Below are 13,400 nucleotides of genomic sequence, written 5' to 3'. Positions count from 1 at the left end.
TATAACACTGGTAACAGTACTACAGGAGTGCACCTACGTGTGCAGCATTCCCTAATGCTCAGATGCATGCATTGTACAGTCACATCACCACCTCTATCCTCTCTGCCCCCGCTCCACCCTTTCTCCAGTGTGATTTGGCGACTCTTCCCCAGCCTGTCTCCTCTGATATGGGCACACCTCTGTCGTCTACACTTCTTTCATCTGGTGCCCATCAATCCTCCCCAAAAACAAGAGAATCCAATTTATTTGTTTTTATTGAAGGTTTTTCAAAAACAGAAACGAAAAAAACTAAAAGAGCATAAAAAGCGCTGTATAACAATAGCTAGAACATTGGGCACGTAGAAATCACTAACATTATTATTATTATCCTTTATTTATATGGCGCCACAAGGGATCCGCAGCGCCCAATTACAGAGTACATAAATGGAAAATCAAAACAGGACAATAGTGACTTCCAGTTGAAGACAATATAGGACAAGTACAGGGTAAATAACACTGACATAAGTATCAGGTGGCAGAAAACCTCAGGATTTGGTGCCGTCGAGGTTGGTTTAAGTAAGAGAAGGATAAGCACAAGAGGGCTGAGGGTCCTGCTCGTGAGAGCTTACATTGTAAACATGGGCAATATGACAAGGTCGAGATAGATAGATAGATAGATAGATAGATAGATAGATAGATAGATAGATAGATAGATCTAATAAACAGGTTAACTACAGAGCAGTGAGGATAAAAGAGCATAATGTAGGATTACTTAGAGACATCTATACATGAATTAAAATACAACGTTATCTATTTTGCAGTATATAATGGAAAAGTAAGAACATAAATATAGAAAACGTGAGATGGCAAAATGAACATACAGTATCACGAGGGGACTACGGGGGTCATTCCAACCTGATCGCACGCTAGGGTTTTTCGCTGCGCTGCGATCAGGTCAGAACTGCGTATGCACCGCAATGTGCAGGCGCGTTGTTCGGGTACAAAGCGGATCGTTGCTGAGCGATGGATTTAACGAAGAATCCATTCGCACAGCCGATCGCAAGGAGATTGACATGAAGAAGGCGTTTGTGGGTGTCAACTGACCGTTTTCTGGGAATGTTTGGTAAAACGCAGGCGTGTCCAAGCGTTTGCAGGGCGGGTGTCTGATGTCAAATCCGGGCCTGGACAGGCTGAAGTGATCGCAGCGGCTGAGTAAGTTCTGGGCTACTCAGAAACTGCACAAAACTTTTTTGTACCGCTCGGCTGCACAAGCGATCGCACACTTGCACAGCAAACATACACTCCCCTATAGGCAGCGACTATCTGATCGCAGTGCTGCAAAAAGTAGCTAGCTAGCGATCAGCTTGGAATGACCCCCACTATCTGATCTGCAGAGGGAGTATCAAGAGTATACTCACAGGACTACCAAAGGGCCCAGACAGAGGCCCAACAAGGAAAACACGAGGCGCACCAAAATTCCAATGTCTCAGCTGTGAGGACACATTAGATGGAAGGCAGAAATGTAAGACCCCATTTGGGTATAGCTGACCTGGAGCATGGATTCCGTAAGACATCCACACAGACCTTCCCTCAAGTTTATGCTTCTCCAGGGGAGCAGAATTTCCCCAAATTTGAGAACATGGGGGGTCATTCCGAGTTGTTCGCTCGTTATTTTTTTTCCGCAACGGAGCGATTAGTCGCGAATGCGCATGCGCAATGTCCGCAGTGCGACTGCGCCAAGTTAATTTGCTATGCAGTTAGGAATTTTACTCATGGTTTTTTCTTCGTTCTGGTGATCGTAATGTGATTGACAGGAAGTGGGTGTTTCTGGGCGGAAACTGGCCGTTTTATGGGTGTGTGCGAAAAAACGCTATCGTTTCTGGGAAAAACGCGGGAGTGGCTGGAGAAACGGAGGAGTGTCTGGGCGAACGCTGGGTGTGTTTGTGACATCAAACCAGGAACGACAAGCACTGAACTGATCGCAGATGCCGAGTAAGTTTGAAGCTACTCAGAAACTGCTAAGAGGTGTGTAATCGCAATTTTGAGAATCTTTCGTTCGCAATTTTACTATGCTAAGATTCACTCCCAGTAGGCGGCGGCTTAGCGTGTGCAATGCTGCTAAAAGCAGCTTGCGAGCGAACAACTCGGAATGAGGGCCATGGATCGGTCATGATTGTCTCATCTTTAAGTTTTTATACAAACATGTGAGTTCTGTTAAAATGAACATCAGACCGTGGACTATCAGTTGGGACCCAACTTAGATATGGAATTATATAATATTCTAATAAACTGTGTAGCTAATAATAATAATTACATTTGCAGTAATGCAAGATCACCGGGGTGGAAGGATGAGCGTCTGTCACTGAAGTTAGGGAGCTGTCTCCAGGCCAGTATCAGAAAGGTTCACAGGTCTGAGTTCTACCATGACTTACGCCTGTTCTGGGAAACGCCAGGACTGTACACCTAATCGTAATTGTGCCATTTTCTCTGACGTCCTAAGTGGATGCTGGGGACTCCGTCAGGACCATGGGGATTAGCGGCTCCGCAGGAGACAGGGCACAAAAGTAAAAGCTTTAGGATCAGGTGGTGTGCACTGGCTCCTCCCCCTATGACCCTCCTCCAAGCCTCAGTTAGGTTTTTGTGCCCGGCCGAGAAGGGTGCAATCTAGGTGGCTCTCCTAAGGAGCTGCTTAGAGTAAAAGTTTTATTAGGTTTTTTATTTTCAGTGAGTCCTGCTGGCAACAGGCTCACTGCAACCAACGAGGGACTTAGGGGAGAAGAAGTGAACTCACCTGCGTGCAGGATGGATTGGCTTCTTAGGCTACTGGACACTAGCTCCAGAGGGACGATCACAGGTACAGCCTGGATGGGTCACCGGAGCCGCGCCGCCGACCCCCTTGCAGATGCTGAAGAGAGAAGAGGTCCAGAAATCGGCGGCTGAAGACTTCTCAGTCTTCATGAGGTAGCGCACAGCACTGCAGCTGTGCGCCATTGCTCTCAGCACACTTCACACCAACGGTCACCGAGGGAGCAGGGCGCTGGGGGGGGGCGCCCTGGGCAGCAATGAAAATACCTATACTGGCTAAAAATACATCACATATAGCCTCTGGGGCTATATGGATGTATTTAACCCCTGCCAGGTTGTCAGAAAAACGGGAGAAGAAGCCCGCCGAAAAGGGGGCGGGGCCTATTCTCCTCAGCACACAGCGCCATTTTCCCTCACAGAACTGCTGGTGGGAAGGCTCCCAGGCTCTCCCCTGCACTGCACTACAGAAACAGGGTTAAAACAGAGAGGGGGGGGCACTTATTTGGCGATATGATTATATATTAAGATGCTATAAGGGGAAAACACTTATATAAAGGTTGTCCCTGTATAATTATAGCGTTTTGGTGTGTGCTGGCAAACTCTCCCTCTGTCTCCCCAAAGGGCTAGTGGGGTCCTGTCCTCTATCAGAGCATTCCCTGTGTGTGTGCTGGGTGTCGGTACGTGTGTGTCGACATGTATGAGGACGATGTTGGTGAGGAGGCGGAGCAATTGCCTGTAATGGTGATGTCACTCTCTAGGGAGTCGACACCGGAATGGATGGCGTATTTAGGGAATTACGTGATAATGTCAACACGCTGCAAGGTCGGTTGACGACATGAGACGGCCGGCAAACAAATTAGTACCTGTCCAGGCGTCTCAAACACCGTCAGGGGCTTTAAAACGCCCATTTACCTCAGTCGGTCGACACAGACACAGACAGGGACACTGACTCCAGTGTCGACGGTGAAGAAACAAACGTATTTTCCTTTAGGGCCACACGTTACATGTTAAGGGCAATGAAGGAGGTGTTACATATTTCTGATACTACAAGTACCACAAAAAAGGGTATTATGTGGGGTGTGAAAAAACTACCTGTAGTTTTTCCTGAATCAGATAAATTAAATGAAGTGTGTGATGATGCGTGGGTTTCCCCCAATAGAAAATTATTGGCGGTATACCCTTTCCCGCCAGAAGTTATGGCGCGTTGGGAAACATCCCTTAGGGTGGATAAGGCGCTCACACGCTTATCAAAACAAGTGGCGTTACCGTCTCCAGATACGGCCGCCCTCAAAGAGCCAACTGATAGGAGGCTGGAAAATATCCTAAACAGTATATACACACATACTAGTGTTATACTGCGACCAGCGATCACCTCAGCCTGGATGGGCAGCGCTGGGGTGGCTTGGTCGGATTCCCTGACTGAAAATATTGATACCCTTGACAGGGACAGTATTTTATTGACTATAGAGCATTTAAAGGGCAAGCGGGCAAAAGGCCAGTCATATCTGCCCAGGGATAGAGGAAAGGGAAGAAGACTGCAGCAGGCAGCCCATTCCCAGGAACAGAAGCCCTCCACCGCTTCTGCCAAGACCTCAGCATGACGCTGGGGCCGTACAAACAGGTGCGGTGGGGGGTCGTCTCAAGAGTTTCAGCACGCAGTGGGCTCACTCGCAAGTGGACCCCTGGATCCTACAAGTAGTATCCCAGGGGTACAGATTGGAAATTCGAGACGTCTCCCCCTCGCAGGTTCCTGAAGTTGGCTTTACCAACGTCTCCCTCCGACAGGGAGGCAGTATTGGAAACAATTCACAAGCTGTATTCCCAGCAGGTGATAATCAAAGTACCCCTCCTACAACAAGGAAAGGGGTATTATTCCACACTATATTGTGGTACTGAAGCCAGATGGCTCGGTGAGACCTATTCTAAATCTGAAATATTTGAACACTTACATACAAAGGTTCAAATCAAGATGGAGTCACTCAGAGCAGTGATAGCGAACCAGGAAGAAGGGGACTATATGGTGTCCCTGGACATCAGGGATGCTTACCTCCATGTCCCAATTTGCCCTTCTCACCAAGGGTACCTCAGGTTCGTGGTACAGAACTGTCACTATCAGTTTCAGACGCTGCCGTTTGGATTGTCCACGGCACCCCGGGTCTTTACCAAGGTAATGGCCGAAATGATGATTCTTCTTCAAAGAAAATGGACGATCGCCTGATAAGGGCAAGGTCCAGAGAACAGTTGGAGGTCGGAGTAGCACTATCTCAAGTAGTTCTACGACAGCACGGGTGGATTCTAAATATTCCAAAAATCGCAGCTGTTTCCGACGACACGTCTACTGTTCCTAGGGATGATTCTGGACACAGTCCAGAAAAGGGTGTTTCTCCCGGAGAAGAAAGCCAGGGAGTTATCCGAGCTAGTCAGGAACCTCCTAAAACCAGGAAAAGTGTCAGTGCATCATTGCACAAGGGTCCTGGGAAAAATGGTGGCTTCTTACAAAGCGATTCCATTCGGCAGATTTCACGCAAGAACTTTTCAGTGGGATCTGCTGGAAAAATGGTCCGGATCGCATCTTCAGATGCATCAGCGGATAACCCTGTCTCCAAGGACAAGGGTGTTTCTTCTGCGGTGGCTGCAGAGTGCTCATCTACTAAAGGGCCGCAGATTCGGCATTCAGGACTGGGTCCTGGTAACCACGGATGCCAGCCTGAGAGGCTGGGGAGCAGTCACACAGGGAAAAAATTTCCAGGGAGTGTGATCAAGTCTGGAGACTTCTCTCCACATAAATATACTGGAGCTAAGGACAATTTACAATGCTCTAAGCTTAGCAAGACCTCTGCTTCAAGGTCAGCCGGTATTGATCCAGTGGGACAACATCACGGCAGTCGCCCACGTAAACAGACAGGGCGGCACAAGAAGCAGGAGGGCAATGGCAGAAACTGCAAGGATTCTTCGCTGGGCGGAAAATCATGTGATAGCACTGTCAGCAGTGTTCATTCCGGGAGTGGACAACTGGGAAGCAAACTTCCTCAGCAGGCACGACCTCCACCCGGGAAAGTGGGGACTTCATCGGGAAGTCTTCCACATGATTGTGAACCGTTGGGAAAGACCAAAGGTGGACATGATGGCGTCCCGCCTGAACAAAAAACTGGACAGGTATTGCGCCAGGTCAAGAGACCCTCAGGCAATAGCTGTGGACGTTCTGGTAACACCGTGGGTGTACCAGTCGGTGTATGTGTTCCCTCCTCTGCTTCTCATACCCAAGGTACTGAGAATTATAAGACGTAGAGGAGTAAGAACTATACTCGTGGCTCCGGATTGGCCAAGAAGGACTTGATACCCGGAACTTCAAGAAATGCTCACAGAGGACTCATGGCCTCTGCCGCTAAGAAGGGACTTGCTTCAGCAAGTACCATGTCTGTTTCCAAGACTTACCGCGGCTGCGTTTGACGGCATGGCGGTGGAACGCCGGATCCTAAGGGAAAAAGGCATTCCGGAAGAGGTCATTCCTACCCTGGTCAAAGCCAGGAAGGAGGTGACCGCACAACATTATCACCACATGTGGCGAAGATATGTTGCATGGTGTGAGGCCAGGAAGGCCCCCACGGAGGAATTTCAACTCGGTCGATTCCTGCATTTCCTACAAACAGGAGTGTCTATGGGCCTCAAATTGGGGTCCATTAAGGTTCAAATTTCGGCCCTGTCGATTTTCTTCCAAAAAGAATTGGCTTCAGTTCCTGAAGTCCAGAAGTTTGTCAAGGGAGTACTGCATATACAACCCCCTTTTGTGCCTCCAGTGGCACTGTGGGATCTCAACGTAGTTCTGGGATTCCTCAAATCACATTGGTTTAAACCGCTCAAATCTGTGGATTTGAAATATCTCACATGGAAAGTGACCATGCTGTTGGCCCTGGCCTTGGCCAGGCGAGTGTCAGAATTGGCGGCTTTGTCTCACAAAAGCCCATATCTGATTGTCCATTCGGACAGGGCAGAGCTGCGGACTCGTCCCCAGTTTCTCCCTAAGGTGGTGTCAGCGTTTCACCTGAACCAGCTTATTGTGGTACCTGCGGCTACTAGGGACTTGGAGGACTCCAAGTTGCTAGATGTTGTCAGGGCCCTGAAAATATAGGTTTCCAGGACGGCTGGAGTCAGGAAAACTGACTTGCTGTTATCCTGTATGCACCCAACAAACTGGGTGCTCTTGCTTCTAAGCAGACGATTGCTAGTTGGATGTGTAGTACAATTCAGCTTGCACATTCTGTGGCAGGCCTGCCACAGCCAAAATATGTAAATGCCCATTCCACAAGGAAGGTGGGCTCATCTTGGGCGGCTGCCCGAGGGGTCTCGGCTTTACAACTTTGCCGAGCTGCTACTTGGTCAGGGGCAAACACGTTGAAAAATTCTACAAATTTGATACCCTGGCTGAGGAGGACCTGGAGTTCTCTCATTCGGTGCTGCAGAGTCATCCGCACTCTCCCGCCCGTTTGGGAGCTTTGGTATAATCCCCATGGTCCTGACGGAGTCCCCAGCATCCACTTAGGACGTCAGAGAAAATAAGAATTTACTTACCGATAATTCTATTTCTCGTAGTCCGTAGTGGATGCTGGGCGCCCATCCCAAGTGCGGATTGTCTGCAATACTTGTACATAGTTATTGTTACAAAAATCGGGTTATTATTGTTGTGAGCCATCTTTTCAGAGGCTCCGCTGTTATCATGCTGTTAACTGGGTTCAGATCACAGGTTGTACAGTGTGATTGGTGTGGCTGGTATGAGTCTTACCCGGGATTCAAAATCCTTCCTTATTGTGTACGCTCGTCCGGGCACAGTATCCTAACTGAGGCTTGGAGGAGGGTCATAGGGGGAGGAACCAGTGCACACCACCTGATCCTAAAGCTTTTACTTTTGTGCCCTGTCTCCTGCGGAGCCGCTAATCCCCATGGTCCTGACGGAGTCCCCAGCATCCACTACGGACTACGAGAAATAGAATTATCGGTAAGTAAATTCTTATTTTCTATGTTACCGATAAATCCTGCCCATCTCCCCTTCCAGTGCCACCTTCCCGCAACACAAGTCCCTCCCCATATGTACTGTCCAAATACGGGTTAATTTGTGGTGAGTACGAAAAAAACTCAAGTTACCGCACCGTCGTTCATTCATTATTACAGAAGCTTAAACGTTGAGCAATATAGCATCATCGTGCCCGTCATCTGTCATACCTTAGTACACACTGGGGGTCATTCCGAGTTGATCTCTCGCTAGCAGTTTTTAGCAGCCGTGCAAACGCTATGCCGCCTCCCACAGGGAGTGTATTTTAGCTTAGCAGAAGTGCGAACGAAAGGATCGCAGAGCGGCAGCAAAGTTTTTTTGTGCAGTGTCAGAGTAGCTCAAAACCTACTCAGCGCTTGCGATCACTTCAGACTATTCAGTTCCTGTTTTGATGTCACAAACACGCCTGCGTTCTCCCAGCCACGCCTGCGTTCTTCCTGGCACGCCTGCGTTTCTTCGAACACTCCCTGAAAACGGTCAGTTGACACCCAGAAACGCCCACTTCATGTCAATCACTCTGCGACCAGCAGTGCGACTGAAAAGCTTCGCTAGACCCTCTGTGAAACTACATCGGTTGTTGTAATAGTACGTCGCGTGTGCGCATTGCACCGCATACACATGCGCAGAACTGCAGTTTTTTTGCCTCAGCGCTGCACAGCGAACGAATGCAGCTAGCGATCAACTCGGAATGACCCCCATTGTGTGATGTGTGTAATGTACACTTGTGTTTGCAGCTGGATGACACTCACACCTATTCGCTGAAAGACTTCTGTGATCTCCAGACGGGACAGTGTGATAAGGGTCTGTCAAACCTCCAGGCGCTCAGAGGGAGAATCATTCCGGTCATCACTCAGACTTTCCTAAAGGTAAATCCATTTTTAGCTGACATTTAGAACTTTATTCCGCTTCAGTTGCAAAACTGCAAATTCGCAAATCGTCCGATTATCGGACGTCTGTGCATGCGCTGCGTCTGCACCACACGTGTGCGAAAGCCGCAATGCAGGAAATGTCACCATCTCATCCTGTATTGGTTGTACCCTTCACAGTTTTAGAAGGGTCCTCCAACACAAGGGGTTGTGGCCTCAGACCCTGTCTTACAATATCTCTACAAACAATATTTTTAAATTAAAAGAATTACTACCGTGAAATAGTCGATAAATAAGACAAATTAAGATGAATAGAAAAAAAAACGTTATTCTTAGAAACGTGATTGTCAGCCTTTAGTACTAGAGGCAGAGGGTACATGTACTACAGATGTGTCCTCATTCATCTGTCCTCCAGTCGCGCCAAACAGCCCCTCTTAGTGTGCCAGGTTACGTGGGAATCTTCTAGCGCCGGGAGTTGTTTTTTTTTGCTGAAAATGCAACTAAGTCACAACGCAATGCAGCTAGGACACACGAGGAGACTGTGCTGATTAGTGTGATATATGACGCCCGATGTTACAGAGTTGCACGTGACCTGGCTGCTCAGTCACACCAGGCACCTGTGCTGCATGGCGTACTGATGATAGATGTATGAAGACACATCTATAGGGTCAGGTGGTATACAGTATGTGCTTGGACAGGTGGTATGTATACTAGGGTCAGGTGGTACCTGTAGTAGAGCCAGGTGGTACGTGTACTAGGGCCAGGTGGTACCTGTAGTAGAGCCAGGTGGTACATGTACTAGGGTCAGGTGGTACCTGTAGTAGAGCTCCATGGTACGTGTACTAGGGTCAGGTGACATCTGTAGGGTGGTACGTGTACTAGGGTCAGGTGGCACCTGTAGTAGAGCCAGGTGGTACATGTACTTGGGTCAGGTGGCACCTATAGTAAAGCCAGGTGGTACGTATACTAGGGTCAGGTGGTAAATGTAGTAGATCCAAGTGGTACATGTACTAGGGTGAGGTGGTACTTGTAGTAGAGCCAGGTGGTATATGTACTTGGGTCAGGTGGTACCCGTAGTAGAGCCAGGTGGTACATGTACTAGGGTCAGGTGGTACCTGCAGTAGAGCTACATGGTACGTTTACTAGGGTCAGGTGACATCTGTAGGGTGGTACGTGTACTAGGGTCAGGTGGCACCTGTAGTAGAGCCAGGTGGTACATGTACTTGGGTCAGGTGGCACCTATAGTAAAGCCAGGTGGTACGTATACTAGGGTCAGGTGGTAAATGTAGTAGATCCAAGTGGTACATGTACTAGGGTGAGGTGGTACTTGTAGTAGAGCCAGGTGGTATATGTACTTGGGTCAGGTGGTACCCGTAGTAGAGCCAGGTGGTACATGTACTTGGGTCAGGTGGTACCTGTAGTAAAGCCAGGTGGTACATGTACTTGGGTCAGGTGGTACGTGTAGTAGAGCCAGTTGGTACATGTACTTGGGTCAGGTGGTACGTGTAGTAGAGTCAGGTGGTACGTGTACTTGGTTCAGGTGGTACCTGCAGTAGAGCCAGGTGGTACGTGTACTTGGTTCAGGTGGTTCCTGTAGTAGAGCCAGGTGATACATGTTCTTGGGTCAGGTGGTACCTGTAGTAGAGCCAGGTGGTACATGTACTTGAGTCAGGTGGTACGTGTAGTAGGGTCAGGTGGCACCTGTAGTAGAGCCAAGTGGTACATGTACTTGGGTCAGGTGGTACCTGTAGTAGAGCCAGGTGGTACATGTACTTGGGTCAGGTGGTACCTGTAGTAGAGTCAGGTGGTACATGTACTTGGGTCAGGTGGTACGTGTAGTAGGGTCAGGTGGCACCTGTAATAGAGCCAAGTGGTACATGTACTTGGGTCAGGTGGTACCCATAGTAGAGCCAGGTGGTACATGTACTTGGGTCAGGTGGCACCTATAGTAGAGCCAGGTGGTACGTGTACTAGGGTCAGGTGGTACATGTAGTAGAGCCAGGTGGTACATGTACTTGGGTCAGGTGGCACCTATAGTAAAGCCAGGTGGTACGTGTACTAGGGTCAGGTGGTACCTGTAGTAGAGCCAGGTGGTACATGTACTAGAGTCAGGTGGTACCTGTAGTAGAGCCAGGTGGTACATGTACTAGGGTCAGGTGGCACCTATAGTAGAGCCAGGTGGTACTTGTACTAGGGTCAGGTGGTACCTGTAGTAGAGCCAGGTGGTACGTGTATTAGTAGCAGGTGGCAGGAGTTCTGCGGTCGGGAGACAGTTAATGAATACAAGTGACCCGTCCCTTTACATCCACAATGGGACGATGGTAATAGTGTGCCCAGAAGCTTGCCTCCCATACAGGGTATGGTGAGCGCATGCATTATATCTGTTTATACAATTCAGTAACACAATTATCGGTTTCCACGACAGGTGGCAGAGACCACGGGGTTCAAACATCTGTTCTTATCAGATACTAAACCAAGCTACATAGAGATCTCTGAGTGGAGGAACCTGCAGGATCGGTTCAGGAGATTCCTGAGCCTGCTGGACAGCATCTTCCAGGAGGCCCTGCGCTCTGTCGTCACTAACTCCGCCCAGATGCTTCTCCGATTTTTTGAGGCTTCCAGCGACGTGACGTCAGCAGAGGAGAAAAAAAACTACACATTGAGGTAAAAAAGCAAATGTACCTTACCCCACTATATACATTCAGTACAGTATTCCCTAGAAACGACTTCAATCTGTAACAGAACCCTACCACAGCCACCAGCATCAATTACCACCTATGGGGGTCATTCCGAGTTGATCGCTCGCTAGCAGTTTTTAGCAAACGCTATGCCGCTGCCCACTGGGGAGTGTATTTTATCTTAGCAGAAGTGCGAACGCATGTGCAGCTGAGCTCTGCAAAAACATTTTGTGCAGTGTCAGAGTAGCTCTGAACCTACTCAGCGCTTGCGATCACTTCAGCCTATTCGTGTCCGGATTTGACGTCATACACCCGCCCAGCGAACGCCCAGCCACGCCTGCGTTTTTTTCAGACACGCCTGCGTTTTTGCAAACACTCCCTGAAAACGGTCAGCTGACACCCAGAAACGCCCCCTTCCTGTCAATCTTCTTGCGGCCATCAGTGCGAAGGAAAACTTCGCTAGAACCTGAGCACAACCACAAAGAGCTTTGTACCCATACGTCGCGCGTGCGCATTGTGGGCCATACGCACGCACATAAATGTCATTTTTTCACCTGATCGCTGCGCTGCGAAAATCGGCAGCGAGCGATCAACTCGGAATGACCCCCTATAGCTCTAGACTTGCTGATACTTCCATCTATCATAGTATCTAAGTCAGTGTTCTTGAATTCTCAACATCTCGCCACCCCAATGTGTTATCTCCAAGGTAGGCTGGGTTCAGTCTGTGCGGCGTTGCTCTGCCTCTCCTGTATATAACTATCACTAGTCGTCTGACAACCAGCAAAACAATGACATAAGCTTAGATTATTACAGACACCTGGACTTCGGTTGGAGGCTGCGGGGGTCCATTAGGAGAAATGTTATATTATTATACTAGAAGTTAGCAAATAATAGAGTAAGGGCCTGATTCCCGGGCCACACGCAGTCTTGATTTGGCTGCAAATGCTTTGCAGAATTGTGCATGCTTTGGGGCCGCAGTGCGCATGTTCAGTGATGGTACTGCGACCCCGGTCTGCAGTGCCCTGAACGACGCAGCGTGATTGACTTGCTGCAGGCATTCGGTGAGGCGACAGGGAGTGTTCCTCACAGTATTTCACCTCCATTATGGGGGCGTGACGAAGTCGGTGGCTGCGTCCTCAGACGCAGGTCCCTGGCAACGTAGTTTTGCTGGCCATCAGGTGACAGATGGTCACAATGTATATCCACTGCTGCGTCTTCGGATGAAGCCAGCGGATCACAGAAGTCAGCAGAGGGCACTTTATACACAAGGCGCCCCCTGCTGCTTCTGCATTTGTTCACACAGCCGCTGTATACAAAGACGCATAGCGGTGCTATTAGCGTCCCCCTCTGATCAGCCCCTCACTCGTTTACATGTGACATAAGGATCCTCCTCTATGTATAATTACTTGCCAGGTGTATAGGGAGGAAGTGTCATGATGTGTTTTGTATAATTACATCTGGCAAACAGCACATCATGTCACTATGGGGGATGCGGTTTTATATGTCACTTTATAACAGTGACTTATTGTTCTTACAGTGAGGAAGAGAAGCCGAATCTGGATTCTTATTTAATGAATGAACGAGGGGCATCTGATAATGTGCCAAACACACCTGCGCCCGGGATTGGCGCCGTTAAGGTGAGTATACAGTAAAATAACGCGTCTCTCCTGATACAATATTATCTACATCTGAGGGTCTGAGCTTTATCTAACTCATAATTAACAAAATAAACATCATCTGCTTAAATAAAAAACATACTGTAATAACTTTTTGAGATTTTTTGAGTGCTTGGCGTTACATTCACTGTCCTGCCGTAGAAGCAGGCGAGCCGCTCAGTGCCTGGTAACCAGCGACATCTCCTGGAGCGCAATTCCCTTTATCCAGATGTTTCCCGTATGTGGTGAATAATCCGACACATCAATTCACACGTATTACCTGGTAGATATAATCGGGGTGGGTTTGCGCGAGCTGATCGCTTCCGATCGTGCCACAATATTTCATGTAGTTCCAGGTCAAGAGTTTGAC

The 13,400-nt window shown here is 48.7% G+C and overlaps 1 protein-coding gene across 7 annotated transcripts in view; it reads left to right on the top strand.

Annotated features, from left to right (window-relative positions):
- Positions 1 to 13,400, top strand: part of DNAH14 (dynein axonemal heavy chain 14) — a 427,754-nt gene that overhangs the window by 50,537 nt on the left and 363,817 nt on the right. For all 7 annotated transcript variants that reach the window (XM_063919003.1, XM_063919002.1, XM_063918999.1 and 4 more), the window contains exons 10-12: positions 8,566 to 8,697; positions 11,123 to 11,361; positions 12,913 to 13,012. In XM_063919003.1, the coding sequence (XP_063775073.1) occupies positions 8,566 to 8,697; positions 11,123 to 11,361; positions 12,913 to 13,012 (471 nt within the window). The remainder of the gene's footprint in view (positions 1 to 8,565; positions 8,698 to 11,122; positions 11,362 to 12,912; positions 13,013 to 13,400) is intronic.

The sequence above is a fragment of the Pseudophryne corroboree genome, chromosome 4, assembly GCF_028390025.1.
Source record: "Pseudophryne corroboree isolate aPseCor3 chromosome 4, aPseCor3.hap2, whole genome shotgun sequence".
Taxonomy (NCBI): Eukaryota; Metazoa; Chordata; class Amphibia; order Anura; family Myobatrachidae; genus Pseudophryne; species Pseudophryne corroboree.
The sequence above is the reverse complement of the archived record's forward strand: the minus strand, read 5'-3'. Positions and strand labels throughout refer to the sequence as shown.